Source organism: Excalfactoria chinensis, chromosome 6, assembly GCF_039878825.1.
Source record: "Excalfactoria chinensis isolate bCotChi1 chromosome 6, bCotChi1.hap2, whole genome shotgun sequence".
NCBI classification, from domain to species: domain Eukaryota; kingdom Metazoa; phylum Chordata; class Aves; order Galliformes; family Phasianidae; genus Excalfactoria; species Excalfactoria chinensis.
The window spans coordinates 25640102-25661388 of NC_092830.1; the positions used below are offsets into that span (position 1 = coordinate 25640102).

The window sequence follows — 21287 nt, forward strand, 5'->3', positions numbered from 1 at the left end:
TGGTAACCCAAAAAACAAAAAAAGTCCAGGAGCGACCAGCAGGGGTGCCTCCTGATCAATGGACCCCTGCTGACTCCTATTTACACGTAACAGCACGTCCATATACACCCACCGAACTTATGGATCTAGTACAGCGCTTCAGGCAAAGACCAAGGGAAAGTGTCCCAGCCTGGCTGTTACGATTATGGGACTCGGGAGCAGAAAGTGTAATAGTTAGCGGCTCCGAGGTATCTAAACTAGCAACTATAACAGTCCATCCTGCCCTGAGGCAGAGATTGTACTCAGGGTCCCAGTTCCCTGAAGAGAATCATTCGATCGTAGATTGGATAATGGCTGCCTGCCGTATGGTATGGTCAAATAAAACAGACATGCCAATACATACAGGAATGTGGTCTTCTATGGAAGACCTACAAAATTATATCCGGGAACTAGGCATGCGAGAGGCTGTCTATGAAGATGTATCTGTTAGTCCGGACATGGTGAAGTTTTCCGCGGGAATGAGGGACCTAATCTTACAACAGGCTCCCTCACATATGTATGGAACATTGGTTTCTATATTGAATCCTCTAGTGGCCGCAGAGGCAGCAGTCCAGCATGCTGCCCAATTGGTAGCGGACCTGGGGGAAACGGAGCGCCTAAGAACCAAGCGCAATATTAGAGTAATTGAAGATCCTGAAGTTTTTCCAATAGCCCGAGCCAGGAGATCGGCTCCACGAACCCCTCGGACGGGACCCATTAGGGTGTCCCGAAAACAAATGTTTAATGATCTACTCCGAGCAGGTGTTCAATTTGCCAAAATTGATGGGCAGCCCAATCACGTTCTGCTTCAGTTGTGGAAACAGCTGAAGGATGAACAAAAATTTCAAAACCGCCCCAAAAGACCGGGGATAAGGCTTATAGAACGACGACCAACAACAGTTTGGAATCTAGAAGACTTTATCGTGCCAAATAGGAAAAAGAGGCCACCTCAGGTGCCTCGGGTCACAGTACCAGAGGCATCAGAGGTAAAAGACCTGAATCTGGCCCAGTTTATGGCGTGATGAGGGACGTCAGTCACCCTAGGGCCTCTAGACGGGACCGGAGGCCCTATGTGGAATTGACAATATATTGGTCCCGAGAAAATGTGCAGAAGGTTATGGCCCTCGTTGATACGGGGGCGGAAACATCTATAATTTATGGAGACCCAACAAAATTCAGAGGGAACAAAGTAATGATTGGAGGCTTTGGGGGACAGACCGTTCCAGTCACCCAAACTTGGGTAAAATTGGGGGTCGGGCGCCTCCCACCACGGGAGTACAAGGTATCTATTGCTCCAATTCCGGAGTACATATTGGGAATTGATATCTTGTGGGGTCTGGCTCTCCACACAACAGTGGGAGAGTTCCGGTTGCGGCAGAGATGCATTAGTATCCGGGCAATTCAGACAATATTGAGAGGCCATGCAAAACATGAGCCTATTTGTCTGCCCAAGCCACGTCGGATTACTAATGTAAAACAGTACAGACTCCCAGGTGGGCAGGATGAAATAACAAAAACAGTGCAGGAATTAGAAAGAGTGGGTATTATAAGGCCTGCACATAGCCCGTACAACTCCCCAATATGGCCAGTGCGAAAATCGGATGGAACATGGAGGATGACAGTGGATTACAGGGAATTAAACAAGGTCACGCCGCCCGTTCATGCAGCCGTACCCAATATTGCCTCCCTAATGGACACACTAAGTAGAGAAATTAAAACGTATCACTGTGTCCTAGACTTAGCGAATGCATTCTTCAGTATTCCGATTAGTGAAGAATCACAAGACCAGTTTGCATTCACATGGGAAGGCAGGCAGTGGACTTTTCAGGTTCTGCCGCAAGGGTACGTGCATTCACCTACTTTTTGTCATAATTTGGTGGCGCGTGATCTGGCTAAGTGGCAGAAGCCACATAATGTAAATTTATATCATTATATTGATGACCTCCTGTTAACATCCGATTCATTAGAGGCGGTGAGACAAGCAGCAGATTTATTGATAGCTTATCTGCAAAAGAGAGGGTGGGCTATAAACCCACAGAAGGTGCAAGGTCCGGGGCTATCTGTAAAATTCCTGGGAGTAATTTGGTCCGGAAAAACCAAAGTACTACCCAGTGCAGTAGTGGATAAAGTCCAAGCGTTCCCAGTCCCTACAACATCAAAACAGCTACAAGAGTTCTTAGGTATATTAGGGTATTGGCGCTCCTTTATACCTCACTTAGCTCAGTTGTTGAGGCCATTGTATAAGCTTACCAAGAAGGGTCAATCGTGGAACTGGGGGAAGGTAGAACAAGATGCTTTCCAACAGGCAAAGCTGGCAGTTAAACAAGCCCAGGCATTGGGTATATTTGATCCGACCCTCCCAGCTGAACTAGACGTTCATGTTACCCAGGATGGTTTTGGCTGGGGCCTGTGGCAACGCCAGAGTTCTGTTCGAACCCCCATTGGATTCTGGTCTCAGGTTTGGCACGGAGCAGAAGAAAGATACAGCATGATTGAAAAACAGTTATTGGCTGCCTATTCAGCGTTACAAGCGGTAGAGCCAATAACGCAAACAGCAGAGGTTATAGTTAAAACTACATTACCGATCCAGGGGTGGGTAAGAGATCTAACTCACCTTCCTAAGACAGGGGTGGCCCAAGCACAGACGGTAGCACGATGGGTCGCCTATCTAAGTCAAAGAAGCAGCTTGTCTTCGTCTCCACTCAAGGAGGAATTACAGAAGATCTTAGGCCCAGTGACATATCGCAGTGATACGCCGAAAGAACCAATGGTCGCTCCACCAGAGAAGAGCCCTGTTCAGGAAGGAAGATATCCTATTCCTGAAGATGCCTGGTATACGGATGGGTCCAGCAGAGGCAACCCGAGCAAGTGGCGAGCTATAGCATACCATCCCTCTACTGAGACAATCTGGTTTGATGAGGGGGATGGTCAGAGCAGCCAATGGGCAGAATTACGAGCCGTGTGGATGGTTATAACTAAAGAACCTGGTGATGGCATCCTGAACATCTGTACGGATAGCTGGGCCGTGTACCGGGGGCTTACTCTGTGGATTACGCAGTGGGCTACCCAGGAATGGACTATCCACGCCCGACCGATCTGGGGGAAAGACATGTGGGTAGACATTTGGAATACAGTCAAACACAGGACGGTATGTGTCTACCATGTCTCTGGTCATCAACCCCTGCAGTCACCAGGAAACGATGAAGCGGACACACTGGCCCGAGTTCGATGGATTGGGAATTCACAATCCGAAAATATTGCCCGATGGTTACATCAGAAGCTACGGCATGCTGGACAAAAGATAATGTGGGCAGCTGCTAAAGCATGGGGGCTGCCTGTACAGTTATCTGATATCGTCCAAGCATGTCAGGACTGTGACGCTTGCTCGAAGATGAGACCAAGACCGTTGCCTGAAACAACATCCCACATTGCTAGAGGATATAGTCCTCTTCAGAGATGGCAGGTTGATTACATTGGGCCCCTCCCTCGGTCTGAGGGGGCGAGATATGCCCTGACCTGCGTTGATACTGTAAGTGGACTGCTGCAAGCCTATCCCGTACCAAAGGCAAATCAAGCATATACAATTAAGGCACTCACTAAACTGATGTCTGCATATGGGACACCTCAAGTCATCGAGAGCGACCAAGGGACTCACTTTACTGGAGCGATGATACAGCGCTGGGCAGAAGAGAACAACATTGAATGGCGATTCCATCTGCCATATAATCCAACAGGGGCAGGCCTTATTGAACGCTACAATGGTATTCTTAAGGCTGCCCTGAAGACAGACTCCCAGTCCCTGCAGGGGTGGACAAAAAGATTATACGAAACCCTGCGGGACTTGAACGAAAGACCTCGGGATGGCAGACCCAGTGCTCTGAAAATGTTACACACTATATGGGCCTCCCCTCTTAGGATTCAAATTACAGGTGCTGATAATGAGGTAAAACCGCAGGTTGGTAATGACAATAATCTTCTGCTCCCTGCCCCTGAGAATCTAAAACCAGGAATCCATAAGATAAATTGGCCCTGGAAGGTGCAAGTAGGACCCAAGTGGTGTGGCCTACTTGCACCTTGGGGGAGACTATTGGAGGTGGGAGGTTCAGTTACCCCCTCGGTGATAGGTACATGGCCTACTGACATCGTGGTCAATACTCCGGTCTTTATTGCTAAAGGGACACCCATCATGTCCCTATGGCAGATCAGGACTCCTCCTCTGGTGCCAGATATAGTTATACAGCCACAGATATCTGGCCAGAGGGTATGGTATCGGAGGCCGGGACATAATCCGGTGCGAGCAGAAGTATTGACCCAAGACAAGAATACGGCCTGTATCTTGCCCTGGAGGGCAGACCTTCCTCTCCTGGTACCCTTGAAACATCTGTATTACTCTCCCTAAGATTCTAAGCCTCTAGGACCATCAGAGAACAATTTGTGTGGACTGATGAAACGCAAATGGACCTGCACCTCGAGATGGCTTGTCTCCAGTAACATCTATCAAGCACTGGCCCACGGAAGATCGTGAATACCCATCCAATCATCATTTGAATAACATCAGCATTCGGTGCGACGGGAAATTGTATCAGCGTCGCGTTGGGTCTCTGTGATAAGGGAAAACTCACCTAATCATTGGTTCACGCTGTGAAGGGGTGGAGTGTATGGGAGATTGGTAATCACAGCCTGAACCTCTGATTAATCAGCTGAGGCAAGTATGGGGTCAGCTGTGGGAGCACAGGTGAGAGTGATGTAGCTGTGCTCCCGGAAGGGGTGGAGCTTGACTCCATCCCCTCTGAGACCTCATTTAAGGGCTGACTCCCACTGGAGCAGTATCTCTTGGAGATCGCTCACCAGGGAGGACTGCCTCAGCTGCTTCAGTCAAGGCACCACCGTTGGTGAGTTTTCCCTTTACTTATTCACTTATATACCTTCTGTACATTTTGTTTCCATCTGTACATTTAAAACCAATACACCTTCATATGAAATCTTCAATTCTGCTCTAATTTTAATCATCTTGCTTTGTTGAGTATCACAGTGTGGCTTGTCTGCAAAGCCAAATATAGATCTGCCCTTTAGAAAGCATTCCGGTTTCTTTAGTTGTTGGGTTTTTTGTGGTTGTTTTTTTGTTGTTGTTTTTTATTGAGAAAGAGATGTTTATGTAGTTTTCACTTTTTCACGCAGTAAGTGTGGTGCCAGGCAGTGGCTCTCTCAAGCTGGGAAGTGTCACCGCTCATTAGCGTCAAATGCCACAGCCCCTATCACTTTTGCCGTGTCCCTCAGCTAGCACATGTTAGCTGTTAAAGCAGCAATTAATCCCTTTGATACTGAATGGGTTCTGTAACCATCTGACCTGGTATTTCAGCTAATAATCAGAGTTCTCTAATGGCTTCCATGGCTTAATTCCAGTGAGAGTCTTGCTACAGACCAGGAAATTTTGCCATGCAAGCTAACTTACACAGAAAGCTGATGGTGAGGAATGCTTTCTAACTAGGCTTACAAAGTGGTGACTTAAGCAAGTGCAGTGTGGGTGAGGGGGAAGCACAGTTTGGTGGATGAATAATGGGCAGCATGATTTTTGTCATGTTGTGCTAACAGGCCTTCTGCAGCAGCTTCAGCTGGTATTCCTGTTTGACCTGGCAGCATTGCATCTGTTAGGTTAGAGAAGTGTCTGACCTGGGTTAGGGTGTCACAAGTTTCACAGCATGAATCCCTCAATGCTAATTTTACATATACTCAGAATGAATGCAAGCCAAGGTAACTGAAGCCATGTTGATCTATTTTTTCCTTTTTAAATGTGGGAAATCTGCCATATCACTCACAGTGCATACGGTAGTTATTGGCAGCTGTTAACTTTGCAATAGTGACCTATATGCATGCAGAATGCCTTCTTTTTTTTCTCTTTCCCACTGTATGCCTCCCCTTCTCTGTTTCCCAGAATGCTTAAATTGAAGAACTTCACCTTATTAATGTACAGCAGCGCTGTTACCTCAAGCCTTTCTAGTGCTAAGATGATATTATGACAGCTGGTTCACAGCAACACAAGGAGAGAGATGTAGCTCCTTGACTAAACTACGTGGTAGTGGTGAAGGGGGGCAGGAAGAACAGGAATCTGCTGGCTGCAGTGAGTGGACCAGGTCACCTTCAGTCTTTGAAATTAAAACCTTAAGGGAATTGAGGAAACATCTAATATAAGTAGCTAGTATTGGTGTTTTGTGGGTTTTTTTGCCAATACAAGTGTAATAGTAAAATGTCAATTGAAGATTTCAACAGCCTTGTAATGCTTTGAAGGTTTAGGTATTGGAGCAATTCTGAATCAGCGAGAACTTAAAGAAACAAATGTAATCAAGTATGGTGATTCCCTTTGACTGGGGAGGCTGTTTGGTCTGATGCGCCTCCCCAATGTGTGGTTGTAGGCCGTTACAAAAGGAAAAAGCCAACATTCAGCTTACAAAGGAAAGCCCAGGCCTCATGACTGCCTGCAGATCCTCTGCCACCACCTGACTGATACCACATGTAACTGATAAAAAATAGGGCTTTTTTTTGGTTTGTTTTTTGGCAGCCTTGAAGAAGCGTTGAAACTTTCAAAGCATGAAAAGACACTGGCAATAGAATGCTGTAGGAGCTTGGGCTTTTTCTTTGTCCTTTTTGATGGGAAAACGTCAGCAGTTAACTCTGAAATGCTTGATGCTCCATTGCTTCTTAGCTTGGAGAACCCATTTGTAAACAGAAAATGCACTCCACTGGCCTTGCCTGCAGTAACACCTGCAAAAAGAGCAGAGCTGAAAAAATGAATGTAGGTGTGTGTTACAAACCCTAAGGTCTGAGGGAACAACAAGCATAGGTATGTGTGTCAGGTATGGTTGTGGGTGAGAGTGGGAACTTGACAAGAAAATAATTATCTCATCCTTTATGTAGCACAGGAAAATGTGCTCCCAAAGCATAGTTTTGTCCTTCAGCTGCCAGTTCAGCTGAATGGTTGTTGTCAGCATCTGACTGAAGCTTGGGGGCAGCATAAAGATATATAGCAAAAAAAAACAACCCAAAGCCACAAACAAAAAAGAAACCTCCAAAATCAGAACAATCCTACAGCATGTTCGGTGTCTCTGGAAACCCTTGCTGTAGGCTAGTGACTTAACAAGCTATCACTTATTGGCTGGGCTGTGATTAGTTGAGCCCCAGTTCCCTTCTTGTCCTCGCTGTTGCAAAATGAACTATGAATGTAGGTGTGCTGGTTAGCTTACAGTTTGGCATTACTCTCTGCAGTCACAACAAATTTGATACCCACACCTGCCTGTTGTCAATAGGTCAACTGATAACTTGTTCAGCAGTAATAAATCACGTGCTTCTCACCATCACCCCTTAAATACTCAGAGTAGATTTGTGAGATCTGCTGAGGTCTGGCTGGAGGGAGCTGGGGCTTTCAGGGCAGCAGGTCTAGTTGAGGGAACTAAATAGCTGGGTAGGCATGAGGTCCAGCATAGTAGTTACATACCTGTGATGAGACGAAGCTCTTCACTGGTCCATAAACCAGATACCCTGTCTTGGGAAAACAGAGTCTTAACCAACCACAGGTGTCCCAAGCTTTATAGAGGAAATAAATACCATCATGAGAACATTGTGCATTCAGCTGCAGTGGTGTTTGGCTGTAAAGCTTTGCCTTGGCACTGAAAGCCACCTTACACAGCTGACATATGTGGCATCTTACTGAGGACATGGCATTCGCTTCAGAGCTGGCAGGGGTTGTCATTGCTCATCTTTTGGTCTTGGTCCTGGGTTTGGCACAGATGAGGACAAAGAGGTTGCTGTGGTGGCTTCCATTGAGCGTTTCCCAGCAGAGGTGATTCTCGTTTGCACCTGTCTGATGAGGAAATACTGTGAGCTTTACAGCATCTTGTATTTTCAGAGGATTGGACTGTAAATAACAGGTTTTGTTCTACGTGATAGCAGGTAGTGTTACTGAGCAGTTAAGGTTGTGAATTCTGTTTAGATGATTACATGGCTGTGCAGGTGCAGCTATAGCTGACACTTACTGTAATTAAGTTAATTAAATATCATTGTGGGACTCAACTTCATTTCCTTCCTGAAGTAGGTTTGAGTGCAGTTGATTCTTGCTTAGGCAGTGTTCCCTCCTCTCCTTCTCTCAGTGTGATTTGATATCCCCACTGCTTCACAGCTCGGTTGTGTTCTTCACTCAGTCACTCCAGACAAACGTAGATGCCTCAGTGCCTTCCTTTCCCTCTGGGACTTCTGTCACAGGCATGGGGATTTATGGGGAGTCAGGAGAGTAAGGTTATAGTTAGTTATCTAAAGAGAGATTTGCTGTCATAGTGTGCAATTAGGATGCTCAGGGCCACATGTGATACCTGCAGGCTCCCACCAGATGAGATAAGGGGAGTAAGATTCATTTCCACAGTCTGTAGATAACGTGGGGCTGATGGCACTTGTTGACTGTGTTGATAAGGCTGGTAGCCATCCTTGTTGCTTTTCTCAGAGAACTTTAAAAGGTCCTGGTGGGCTGATTTAGGAACTTAAAGTTCACATTTAGGTATGTTTGGAAGCTGGTGCCTGCACTGCATGTGGTACTCTGCGCTTAATGTGACATCCAATAAGCCAGATCTTCTGCTTTCCTTAAAGTTAAGCATCCCGTGGTAAAATACTAAATTAAGTTACTAATGGGCATAAAACTAATTTAAATATTGCAGTTTTTGATTGTGTTTGAGGTTTTGCAGTGCCTTGTGCCTCAGGAGGCTTGGATGGAAGTCTGTAACGCGAATGATAAAACAGTCGGAAGATGCTGACCCACTTAGAGGGGCTGCTGAGAATAAATGTTTGCCGAAAGTTCTTTATTTCTGGTCCTCACAGAGAAGGTGGCTCCACAAACCTGTCTGATAAACCACTTTAAACACTTCTTTTCTTGATTTCTCTTGTAAATCATATCATTGAGACAAGAAATTTGTTCCTTACTAAGTCACAGCCTTGCTGTAGAAGAACAGTCCATGACAGACCAGTAGGTGAATGGGAAGAGAGATCCAGTTAGCACCCTGGGCTTCAACAGATACTTCTGTTCACAGTGCACAGGAAAAAATTTCTCCTTTGTCATCTCTATTAGTTAAACTAGCAGTGCTGTTGGTTGTGGATAGTAAGAATTCTGATACCTACTAATTGTGAAAAGGGAACAGAAATGTGCTGTGACTGAGCTAATGAATACACCTGGGAGGGTCTCACAAGAGTGATTCCAGTGGTGCTTTGGCTGCGTGAAAATGTGAATTGATGTGATGCCACTGTCCCAAAAGTGTTAACTGCTCACCCGTGAAGACTTCCTTAGAAAAGAAGCCGAAGTGGAAGTGGTTTAGGTGTGAGGATGGAGGTATTTGATTTGCTTGGCTTAAATGTATGGATGTGAACTCTGAGAAGATGAGTGTGTCCTACTAGGAAGATATTAGGTTAGCACCTGGCAAGCAGTGGAAAGGTACTCTGCAGAGCTGCGTGTGGGGTCACGAATTGTGTCCTCTGCTACTTTCCTTGCCGAATGGGGCTTGGTAAAACAGTGCAGGCAACTGCTGGAAGCTTTTGTCCCTCCTTATTAAATAAATAGACCACGTATCTCCCTCTGCTGTGCAGCCTGTCATCGCGATCAATAGGTTTCGGTGTGGCAGAACTGAGCAGGTGTAGCATTTCTTCAGTGAAATTACAGAAGTGCTGACTCGGATGTTTTCTGTAAGCTGTAAAGCAAGTGCTTTTTGACTCAAATACCTTTTTGTCTTGGATTCTTCCCTGCAGTTTTTTTTATTGTGTCTGGACGATGCCTCCTCCTGTGAGTCGTGGTCTTTCAGCCTAATGTCGGTACTCATTAAAGTATAGGAGCAGGAGAAATTTAACAGACTAAAGTTAAACTGCAGCAGAAGGAAGAATTTAGTGAAACATTCCAGGGAGTTTGCTTGGGTTTAATTGGCTCTCAAAGCTTAGGTATGGCAGGTAGGTATGCTTTACAGCAATGCCTCATGGACGTGTGATAAAATAATCTAAACCCTCTCACCTCCTGCCAGGTGGAACTGTACATACAGAGTAACTCAATTGTTGCAGGCACTGAACAGATGGGGTTTTACTGCCTCAAGTGCTGGGTGTGCATGAAAGAGTGATGCCAGCAGGATCTTTGCCCCAAACAAAAGCTTGCTGAGATGCAGCTTGCTGCAGGAAGGCAGGCTGCTGGCTGGGAGCTTTTACACAGGTCTCAGCAACCAGGAGTGTGATGGGGAAGAGGATGGGTGGTTTGTTCGTTTTGGTCCCTGGGTGTAATTTACTTGCTGCCTTGTGCTCGAGTGGTTTGCAACATACTGCATAGTAAAACACTGAGCCTGCTTCATTTTGTTGCTTGAAAACACTGTAGAGGCAATTGTTCTGACACCCATTTTGTAAAGAGAGAAACTAAGGTGTGAAGGTCAGCTAGGTATTACCCTCTGTGTTCCACCCTAGCAGGATGTAGGAAGAAATGAGCTTTTGTTCTGTCCTGATTGTACAGGGAGTGTTTGGGTGCATGTATGCTTTACGTCAGGTTCTGCGTGCTGGGCCAGCAGGGCGGGTGCAAAGACCAGCTTCATGCAGTGAGTGATAGCTCAGCATTCCTCTCTCCTTAATGAGCTTTGCAACTCTTCTGTTCTTCCCTTAGCCTACTTTCAGCACCTCCCGAGTGCTTAATTTCACTTCTCAGGACAAGCGGACAGCGTGGTCTTCTGGGACTCTGGAAATGTAGCTGCCGTCAAGCAGGAGTGGGTATTAGACAGCTCATCTGCAACAGCATTGATGGGGAGACGTTGGAGGTCAGAGAAAACGTGCAGGAGTGCTGCCTGTCTGAGCAGGGTGATTTTGCTTTCCCTGCACAATGGACCCAGACCACGAGGTTAGGGTGGGCAGGGAGCACAGCTTGCTGCTGTGGGTGCACACGGGCTAGAGGATGTTCTTACAAACTGAGGAATCGATTAAATCTCTTCTTTCCGTGCATGCCCCATCAGTTTTCACAGGAGCCTTATGCTGTCAGCACACTGCATCATCAGAAGTTCTCTCTTAATGTTTCACCCTCAGCTTTTCCAAAAGGCAGCACTGTTCTGTTTTTCGAGTGCCTCTGGGCAGCCTGACCTACATGGCGTTTCCCCCACATCTCACCTTCCAGCCCATCTGTTTCTGAGGCAAAAGGCTGGCAGCAGTCAGCTGAAGGCTGCCCAGTTGTAGTCACCTCAAGCAGCCAACGTGGAAACCTTTGGCTGTCAGAGGGTTGCAATTTGCAGAAGACAGGCTGCCCTGATCAGCTGATATTGCTCTGATCATCTGTGTGCTGCACTCTTCACCTCTGTTTGTTTTTTGATCCTGTCTCTGTCTCCTTTTCCCTGACTCTGCTTCTTCATTCAGTGCTTTGGTTTGGTCTTTCTTTTTTAATCCTTGGTTTATTTCTAGCTAAGATTTTTAATGACCCAGAGTAAATACAGCACAATTACTTTTTCTTTGCCACTACATTCTTTTTACAGTTTCTGAGCTTTCCAACTTCTCTTGTATTTGAGGCCGTCAGCTCTCTTGGGACTGAGGCTTCCTACCACTGTTTGCACAGCACCAGTTTCAGTGGGACCCACTTTCACTGTCTAATAACATGATTAATACAGCTAATACAAATAATTGCTTCTTTGGCACCGGTTCCTAAATCAGGGTGGAATACTTCAGGTTTTTTCTTGCAGTCGTTCTCTTCTTCCCGATGAAATATATGCATAAATAAATGCAAGTTCTACCCCCTTCTGCCTGCTAAACTTCCTTCCTCATCCGGTGATGGTCTCTTCTCTTGCTGGTAACTGAAGTGTGACTCTGTTGGAGGAGGCAGTGCTGTTGGAGTGACATCCCTCTGGAGCTGCTGAGTTCTGTGGTCCCTGTGGATCTGTGTCCCAAAAGCATTCTGCAGTTTGTCTCACAAATGGCAGGCAGACCTGCCAGGAGCCGGGCTGTGCAAATAGCTGTGTGTGTTCACCAGCAGAGCCTGTGGGGCGCTGCAGCGTTCTGTCTTCCAGATGACATTTGGCCATTTCCTTGCTGTGTTGAAGATGCTGGTGTTTTCTGAATAGCAAAGGTTTCCTTTTTATTTTTTCTTCTTTTTTTTCCCCCATCATTGATACAAAAGACTGAGATCACAACATATCAGAAATCCTTTATAGGAGCTTTAACCACTCCTTTTCCCTCCCTGAAGCTACTGTGTACTGGCTGATAGCCCAACAATCAAGGCAGTCACAGAGTAAAAATAAAACACTGCCCAGGCTCAGCTGTTTGGCGCTGGTGTGCAAACTAATGATGGCAAAGCTGCTGTTCTATTGTCCATAAGGGGGAGACTGTGCCCGAAAGCTGTGCTCCCCTGTTGTCTCCATGAGCACATGCCTGGAGTGGCAGCTCTGCAAAGTGAAATTCCAGCTGTTTGCAGCAGCCCAGGAGGCCAGTTGCCTAGAAGCACACTGCAGGGACAGCACAGCTTTCAGGAGACGGGGGAGTAGCAGTGGTGTATCAGAGCAGTTTATGCAGGAGGGCTCCATTGTGTGCAGATGGAACTGAGCCTGGCCTCCATGGTGTGTGCTGGGCAGTGGGAACCTGGCTGCGCAGAGCCAGCACTCTAAACAAACCCTTTGTGCTCCTCCTCCCCAGGCTGCCTGCAGGCCCAGGGAAATGGCTCTGCAAGAAGTCAGGTTGGGAAGGAATTCTTCGTACTGAGAGAGTTCTTTGAACCAAATTAAATGGCTCAACTTCTAGTTGCTGAAGAGTTGTCCATTTGCCTTCAGGGAAAGGAGGAGGGAGGCTTGAATTCTTTCACCTTTTTAATGTCTGTTGCTTCTCACTGCAGCAGCAGCTGGTTGCTGGGTTGGCTCTCCCTTGGTGAATCCCAGCTGTGCTTGCAGGTGCCGCTCTGCTAGTTCAGATCCGAGCTGGGACGTGTGAGCAGGCAGCCCATGCTGAAGTGCTTCACAGCACTTGGATACAAATGAATACTAAATCTGTTCCCTGGTAAATGTTGGAACCGTATGAGTGCACTGAACCCCACTGAGCTGCCAAACCTTCTGTCAAGCCAGAAGTTAAGTTGTTGTAAGTCTGCGTTCCCATTTTTTTTCAATAGCTCGTAGTGCGTCCTGTAGGAGTGTAAATATGACTCCAGCCAGGCATGAAACATGCATCTTGAAAGGCCTGGCATTCAGGAGGCTGGGTAACTGAGAAGTGTGATCGTGACTCACAGGAGTTGTTCTCTTGTTGGGTTGCAATGGGAAGAGTCTGGGCACATCTCTGCCTGCATATTCCCTCTGATGTGGAGGGGAGAGGGCATGCAGCAGTCTGGCAGTGGCCCTGCTGGGTTTGCTTTGCTGATGTAGCTGTTGAGTAGGATGAGACTGCAGAGCCCCCTGTGCTGATTACGTACTGATGGGTAGGAGTAGCCAAGAGAGGTGTCTGCCCCATGCACAGGCTAGAAATGGTGCAATGGGTCTGCAGGTTCTGGTCTTTTTTTCCTCTCTCCTCATCCCCTGAAAGAGGCAAAGATGTTCCCAAGCTGGTTTTCTTTCCACCAGTTCTGATTATCCGTGGAACATCACTTATTCCTGAACTCAGTCACCAGCTCTTAACTGTGATGAGGTCTTGAGAGAGCTGCTGAAAGCCTTTCTGGCAGGGGGAGGAGTGGGGAGGAGGAACACATTAGAGCGCAACAAAGGGAGCTGCAGTGAGTTTTTGTGCTGATGAACATGAGAGCAAAAGCCCTGATGGCTGTTGCGGTGGTAATTTGGGCTGGCAAGTGTTCTCCAGGCACTGTCAGCACGCATCTGTGCCAGCACTGCTGTGGGCTGCTCCCACCGTGAGCCCAAACCCTCAGCAGTGGGTCTCACCAGTGAGAGCCAGGCCAGTTGCATACAGCAGCCTGGGGAGCCCTTACTGTTTGGCCATTCATCTGCTTGTTTGCACCTGGAAAGCACAGTAGAGGCTGAGGAAATATTCCAGCTCTAGCTTTTTGGTTTGTTTTCCCCAGTTTTTCACCTGTAGCTCCACCTGGAAGGCAGGGGGATATGAGTTGTTGCAGTCAGAGACACAAAGCAGAGAAGTGCTGTTCCTGCTTCTGTGTTTGGGACATTGGCATATGCTATTGCTTGTGATGTAAGTTGAGACCGAGAACTGAAGTCATTGTGGTTGTCAAAGGAATGGCTGCAGTGATGGATGACCACAGGAAAGAGCTGACTGCTGTACTTCAGACCAGGGTGGACATCTACTGCAGAAAGCCACTAGCTTCAACTTATCGGGCAGTGAAGTTGCATAGAGTAAAATGCCAGGCAGTGCTGATTTTGGACAGGATCGGGTGGTTCAGTTCCTGAATGGCATGGGGCAGCACTCTCCAGTGTTGCAGTCCATGCTGCAATGGAGCGTTTTGCAGCCTGTTCTTAGCAGGGCAGTGACTCTTCTGCCATTGCCACAGGCACAGTCCTAGAACCTTGTGGAACAAATGGACCCATGTGTGCCTGTGACTGCATTTTCTAATGAGTGTGACTTGATCAGCATAGGGCTCTCAGCCTGCAGCAAAGCAAGTGGTATAGAAGCTTGTCTTGGAGAGCTGTAGCTCCATGTACACTGACTGAGGCTGGCAGGGAGTTTGTGCTGCATCCCTGAGCTTTTCTGGAGACCTGTGAAAATTTCCCCTCTTTGTTTCAGAGCCATCATCAATCACTTCAACCCGAAGATAGAGTCTTACGCTGCAGTGAATCACATATCTCAGCTCTCTGAGGATCAGGTAAGCAAGGCGTGTGACCGTCTTTTCATTCCGCTCTCTGAAATACAGGTATTGTGGAGTGCCCTGTGCTCACTGCAACTGGTGGTGTGCCGCAGTACAAGGGCAAAGGTGCCGCTTTCTTGTTCAGATGTGGGTGAGAAAAAGACAAACAAGGCCTTAGCCTAATTTACTGTTGCATGCAGACATCTTAGTCCTGTAAATACAGAAGAAAGGGTAAGAATGATAAAAATAAGCTGCACTGTCAGCAAGTGTGGTTAGAGACTGAGAATCCCTGTGTGCAGAAAAGGGACGGGAAGCTTCTGGCAGTGAATTTGCATGTTGGAGAGTTGTTGGATATCTATGGTGATATCAGGCATTTATAACTTAGGCAGCTGTGGGGATTTTCTAGGGTAATTCAATTCCGTGTCCTGACCTGTTGTTTGAGATGGATTTTTGGGGAATTAAAATGATAAGGTGAGGTTTCCCTTCCTTAATTTGGCCTGCTCTCCTCTCTTCCACGTCCTGCTCATATTGCATAAATGTGTAAATGTGGCTTCTTGAAAATAGGCTGCTGTGCAGGGTCTCGCAAAGGGAAGAGATGGCCTATTTCCCAAAATAAAGTATTTGGATTATATGTTAATCACTCTTCAAGAAGTGAATGGCTGCAGGAGCTTGCAGTAGACAAAATAAAAAGAGCTGCCATCAGACTGGGGGGAACCATCCAGAGACAGCTGTGTTGGGAGCTCGGGACCTCCTGGAGCAGGAGCTGTGTATGCCATCCAGTACAGACCTCATTTGAGTTGCCTTGGATTGCTGCTTCCACTGATGTAGGGTCCTGTGCTTGTGTTTGTTAAAGGTCCTGACCACATCTTGTTCTACAGCTCGTTTTTTCCCTCTCTCTTTCCTCACCCCCCGTCCAGAATACTTTTCATTGTTACTTGATATCCTCCCATGCTTCCCACTAACCTTTCCATTTATTATCCCACTTGATCTGTAATATATAATACTCCAAAGTCTCGCATTGAATGCTGCGCTAATGCAGTGGGGGGAAAAAAGAATGGACCCTACTGCTTTTTATTCTCTTCTTAATATAGCTGGCTAGAAGAACATTGGTTTTAATTTACTCAATTTTTCTGTATTGTTCTGCCCTTTTTAGTCACCGTACCCCCAGCTATGCTCTGTGAGGGCTTGTGTTATAAATCCTCATTCATTGATGATCTACTGATTGCATCAACCCAGGCCTCTAAAAAAAGAAAAGCCTTTGATAGCCCAATTTAAAAGGAGGCTTGGATAGAAGGGAATTTTGCATAGTGTTTAGGTTAGACCAAGAAAGGAAACGAGCTTTTCACTGTCAGCTCTGCATAGTTTTCATCCTCCAGCAGTTCACGGAGGTCGAGTTTAATCCTTTCTTCCCTGTGTTACTCTTTAAATAAAATCTGTAGCGCCAGGCAGATAATGAAATCAGTGCTGATGCGTGGTGCATTTTGAGGAAGATGATTAGGAAGTTGAAAGGCATATTTCTCCTCTTCTTTTCTCTCCCTTCATAGTTTCTCTCAGCGTAGGGAGAACATCAAACAAATCAGAACTGTAATAGGCCCCAGTGAACTGCAGGGGAATAACAGAGATGTCACCGTAGAGGGGCTGTGTGGTCTCAGTGAGGGTTTTTACTCAGCTTTACACAATTTGCTGCATGAGAAGCAGAAGGAGAGGGCTCACCTCTGCTTCTCATAAGTCAGTGAGCTCAGGTCTGTGCTGTGGAGTGTGGGTTCCCCTCCTTCAGTAGCCATCCCACATGCTGAGAACGTGGGAGGTGGTGGTAGATAGCGGAGGTCAAGTCTGGAGTCTGGGCTGTTGTGGGCCAACTGAATTTGTTGTTTTCAAGAAGTGTTAGTGGTTCACCTTGGGGTGGGGACATCAAGTTTGCCTCTTGGCCACCGCAGTCTTTTATCTTCCTTCCAGCTGCACCTCTGTATTCACTCAATTCTCCTTCCCTCTTCTCTGTGTAAATATTTTCTACACAAAATTGATCCTTCTTTCCAGTCCTGTTTTCTGAAATGTCCAGCACAGAAACATTTAGTGGTGACATTTAAAATGTAATTGTTAACTTGTGTATCCACACGCAGGCACCACGTTTGGCACTGCTGGCTTTCTCTGTTATTTGTGCAGTTTCAGGAGGCTGACACTGAGAACGCTTGTCTTTACAATTACGAGGACCCAAGTGTTATTTTAATCAAGTTTTCCTTCCCAGAAGCTAACCTTTGGCAGATTTTCATGTGGCTGCTCCTACTCCTCTGTGGTGTCTGAGAATCTCCTATTAATCAGGCAGGCATGTCTCTGACATACCTCTGTCTGAGAGGGATTTTCTGAGCTGCTTCCAGTTCACTGGAACTTCCACAACTTGCAGACTTGTGCTTGAACCTGTATGAAACTCACTGTGCTGTTCCCTCTCTGTTCTGGCACCCTGTTCATGTGTTAGATTAACTTCTTAATTTTATTTTGTTTTTAATGTCCTTAAGAGTAGCTAAGTAATCAGCTGAAAGAGGTTTTGTTCTATCTTGTTCTTTTCCTAATCCTATTGAAGGTTTCATTACCTTGTTAATCACTAACATCCATTTATTACTGTTCTCAATCTGTCATCTAAGTGCTTTCTCCTTTTTTATTTGTAAGCATTAATGTTAACGTTATTACATGCTGTGTGGATTCATAGACCCTTGAAAAAGATGGGCATGAGGCTATTCTAAGGATAGACTGCTAATGAACCCCTACTGCCATACATTTTCAGTCCTGTAGATCTCTAGGAATCATAGTTTGAACACGCTGGTCCGTGCGCTAGACAAGTGGATTGATGGCACTGCTTTGCTGACTGGTTTGTGCTTTATTCAGCAGTTGCACTGAAAGTACCAGTAAGAGATTCCAAGGAGTGAGCCCATGCTGGGGTTTTGGAGATGAGCCACCTCCAGCTATAAACAGTTTATTGGCCTTGCTAGTGGTGCCACTGTGCAGAGTCTGATCACCAAAGCAAAGTCATCCTCCTCTTCCCTTTGCTTGCTAATTTGTTAAACCTGACTCCAGCGTTAATTTCTTGTTCTTGTGGCATTCTCCCTCAACGTTTCTGGCTCCTACCTGCTTTTCCTTTAAGGAGATGAAGGGTGCTAGGATGGTGCACAGTCAAAAGGGCTGGCAGTTATGGTCAATCAATCCTATGTAGTTTTAGCTCTTCCATGCAAGTGATTATTCCCAGGTCTTCAAAGACATTTAGGCCCCTTCTCAAGTCAAAGGGCAGAGTAACCCTCTGTGCAGTGAACTCATGGGCTTATCTGTGCACTCCAGACCACCAGGCTGCCTTGTACTTAGCATGTGAAAGGTGGTAGAGTTTTTTCCTTGCTGCATCTGATTTGAAAAGCTAATGTTTTCCAGTAGGAACAGTTGACAAGGAGCAGGTCAGGTGAGAAAATAGTGACACAGAAAAGAACTGCTCTGGAAGAACAAGTGCAGGTAAACAGGCTGAGGATACAGGACATGAAGGGCCTGAATTGGGGTCTCACATCTGCCTTTTCTGGGTGTCTAACAGTTATTCTAGAGAGGCTGAGTGAAAGAGACCCGGTGCTATTTTATTTTATTTTATTTTTTGGTCAGGTCTTCTCAGAGCAGGAATATTTTGTGGTGTCTTGCATGTCAAGCAAGTCTTGTGCCAGTTTACTGGAGAATGAGGTAGTAAAATTGCTCACCGAGGTCTCATTTTCTCCTTGGCACTTGTTCTCACTGTGATTTTCCCCTATGAGGGTCCTATGTTTGAGAGGGCAGGTATATAGGGCTGCTGATACTTGCTAGTCAGAAACATGTCTGTGCTTTTTCTAACTGAAGATACTCTCTCTTCACGACCACAGCATGGGCACAAGGTACCTCAGGGTTGGAGGTGGCATCAAGTTCAGTGTGAAAGGCTGTTGTGAACACCTGTACTGTGTATATTCATGTAGTAACTGCAGATGGAAAGTGGTGGGAGCCAGAACAGATTGCGATGGAAAAACAGAACCGACTGTATTGGTTTTGAAACTGTGACAAATGAGTGTGGCAGTCAGGTCATTCTGTATCGTAATTCGTTTATAGCTCAGGTAGCTGCAATCTGGTTTGTTTAGACAGTCTCAAAGAAAGGGGCATTTTGTTTTTGAGGTCGTATTCCAGTGTTGGATGGTTTCTCTGCCTTCTCCCCCTCCCAGCCCCCGAGTCCACATGGTTTTTGGTTCCCAGGTGGGGCTGCAAGGCACTGATCCAAAGCTCAGCTCAGGCAGCCTCAGCTGCGTCAGTGCCTTGCACAGAAAGCCACAGAACGGCACAATTGGGTTTAGATGCCCCAAGGTATTCTCACTCAGAGCCATTGACGTCACGGTTTGTTCAACTTGCTCTGTTTTCCATAACTAGCAGTAACAGCACTACCTGATACAAAATGCTTTGTCCTTTCTTAGGGCTGCCGGCTGCGGGGTTAAGAGTTAAAACCTTCTGGTGTGTGTGTGCTTGTTATTTTTAAGACGCTGAGTACCGTCAGTGCAAAGTACTACTACAGTAATTCCTCCTAATCTCTTACGTTAATACAACATGTTGTGAGGGCTCCAGAAATACTTCAGAACGATTTGGACGTAATACTACTTTAGTTCTGAAATGCAGTGAGCTTTGGGGTCTAAAGTCCGCAGCTTGCTAGTGCTGTGTCGTGCTCAGCAGTAGGTGTGTAGAACTCCAGTTGAAGGGTCACCAAGGCAAAGCCTTAATTTAAGGTCTACGTATCTTTGTCAGTCAGGCAGTGGTGCTGGCCTTTGTGGTCTCATTACAGACACCTACTTAAGATGAATGGCTTGAAGCAGATTTTATTGTTTAAATAGAAATATCTGAGCTGTACCAGGTGAAATTGGAATCATAGCTATTTTTGAAGGGTTCTGTATAGGATTTTTTCTGGAGTTGACAAATCACCAGCTTGCCTGGCTGATGAGGGCTCTTTGCTTTCAGGTAGCTTTCTCTTTGGATTACCAGGGAAATATCCGCACAATTTGCTAATGCCTCAGATTGTTTTATGCAGTGTGCCAGACTGAATGGCTCTGAAGAGGCTTCAAGGACTGATCAGCTTTGCTACAAGATTTGAAGCTGGAGGTGAGCCTTGGAGCAGTGACTTGGCGCTGTGCAGTTCCTTTTATTAACATGCAGAATGCAGTAAAGCGTGTGTCATTGGAGTGGGGGGGACAAGCGTGGCAGGTTGTAACAGGGACAGAAGAAGGGCTTTATTTTTTAAGAAAGCACCTGCAGTTGGAGACGTGTAACCATGTTCCTAACTCAGGCTCAGGAATCTAAGAAATGGGAGAAGGCCTCCAATTTTCTTCTGCAGGCTCACATAGACTGCTCCAGCATCCTGGCTGCACCTGTAGCAGAGGCAGCACGACCCTGCCTCACCTCAGCTGCTCCCAGAGCTGTCTTTCTGCCCTCCGTGCATTGCAAACACTACAGCTTGTCTTGCTTCCTGTGATTTTTGAGCTGGCCTCTTGGGCAGATTAAGGACTGCATCAGAGTACAGACTGGTAACGAAATAAGCCCATTAAACTTTGAAGCAAGACTCTCCTTCAGTTCTCATGGCTTTTTTTCACATCCTTGCCTGCCTTTCATTAGAACCACTGGGACTGATAAGGGCCTGGAAGCTTCTGTGACTACTACATGCTGGGGCCTTGCTCTTCTTCCTGAGCATCTCTTCAAGCAGTCCTACGTGCCTGCTTGGTTGGTCTTATAGGTACTTACCCACAGCCCCTTTTCCTGGATGAGGCTGCGGGATATGGTCTGAATTGCTTCCTGTCTGCTCATGCTGTCTAGAGCAAACCTTGAGCCCATCCCTTCCTGCATGGAAGGGCAGCCCAGGGGGAGCTAGGCAGCATTCATTGCATGCTGTGCTAAGTGCAAGGCGATGTTCGGGGTTGCTGCCACCGCTGAGTGCCTGTGTGGGGCAGGGAGAGCTCCGCAGGAGATTGCAACAGAATGATCAAAACAGGCTGCATTTATAAAGATTAAATTACAACTTTCCACATCTGCGATTAAAGGAGGAGCTGTCAGCGGCTGGCTTGCAAGAATGTGCAGTTCAATTTGCATTTTGTAAAACTTCAGATTGAGGAGAGTTTTTAATCCCTTGTGAAATCAGGAACAATAGGCACTGGCTGTTGCCAGGTGCATAATGCATAAGTTACCATGCAGACTTCTCTTTCATCGTTCTCCACAAAGCTGGATTTGTAGCACAGTACTTTGTTACTCCAGTCCAAGGCTCCACCCTAAGCTTTCTTCCACTCAATCACCCCTCTGCTTGCGAGCCCTCATAGAGGCAGGCTGTAGCCTGCTGTGCCAGTTACAGCCTCAGCACTCTCTGGCCTTTGCTGGAGTCAAATCACCCTCTTCCAAAAGCGGACAGGCTTTGAGTGACTGCCACTCACTCTAGGGCTTCTTTAGGATAAAGCCCTGCCTTCAGAGATTGCCAGAGTCCCTT

The 21287-nt window shown here is 46.5% G+C and overlaps 1 protein-coding gene across 2 annotated transcripts in view; it reads left to right on the forward strand.

Annotated features, from left to right (window-relative positions):
- Positions 1-21287, forward strand: part of ARMH3 (armadillo like helical domain containing 3) — a 111232-nt gene that overhangs the window by 68868 nt on the left and 21077 nt on the right. For both annotated transcript variants that reach the window (XM_072339868.1, XM_072339867.1), the window contains exon 24: positions 14722-14800. In XM_072339868.1, coding sequence (XP_072195969.1) covers positions 14722-14800 — 79 coding nt within the window. The remainder of the gene's footprint in view (positions 1-14721; positions 14801-21287) is intronic.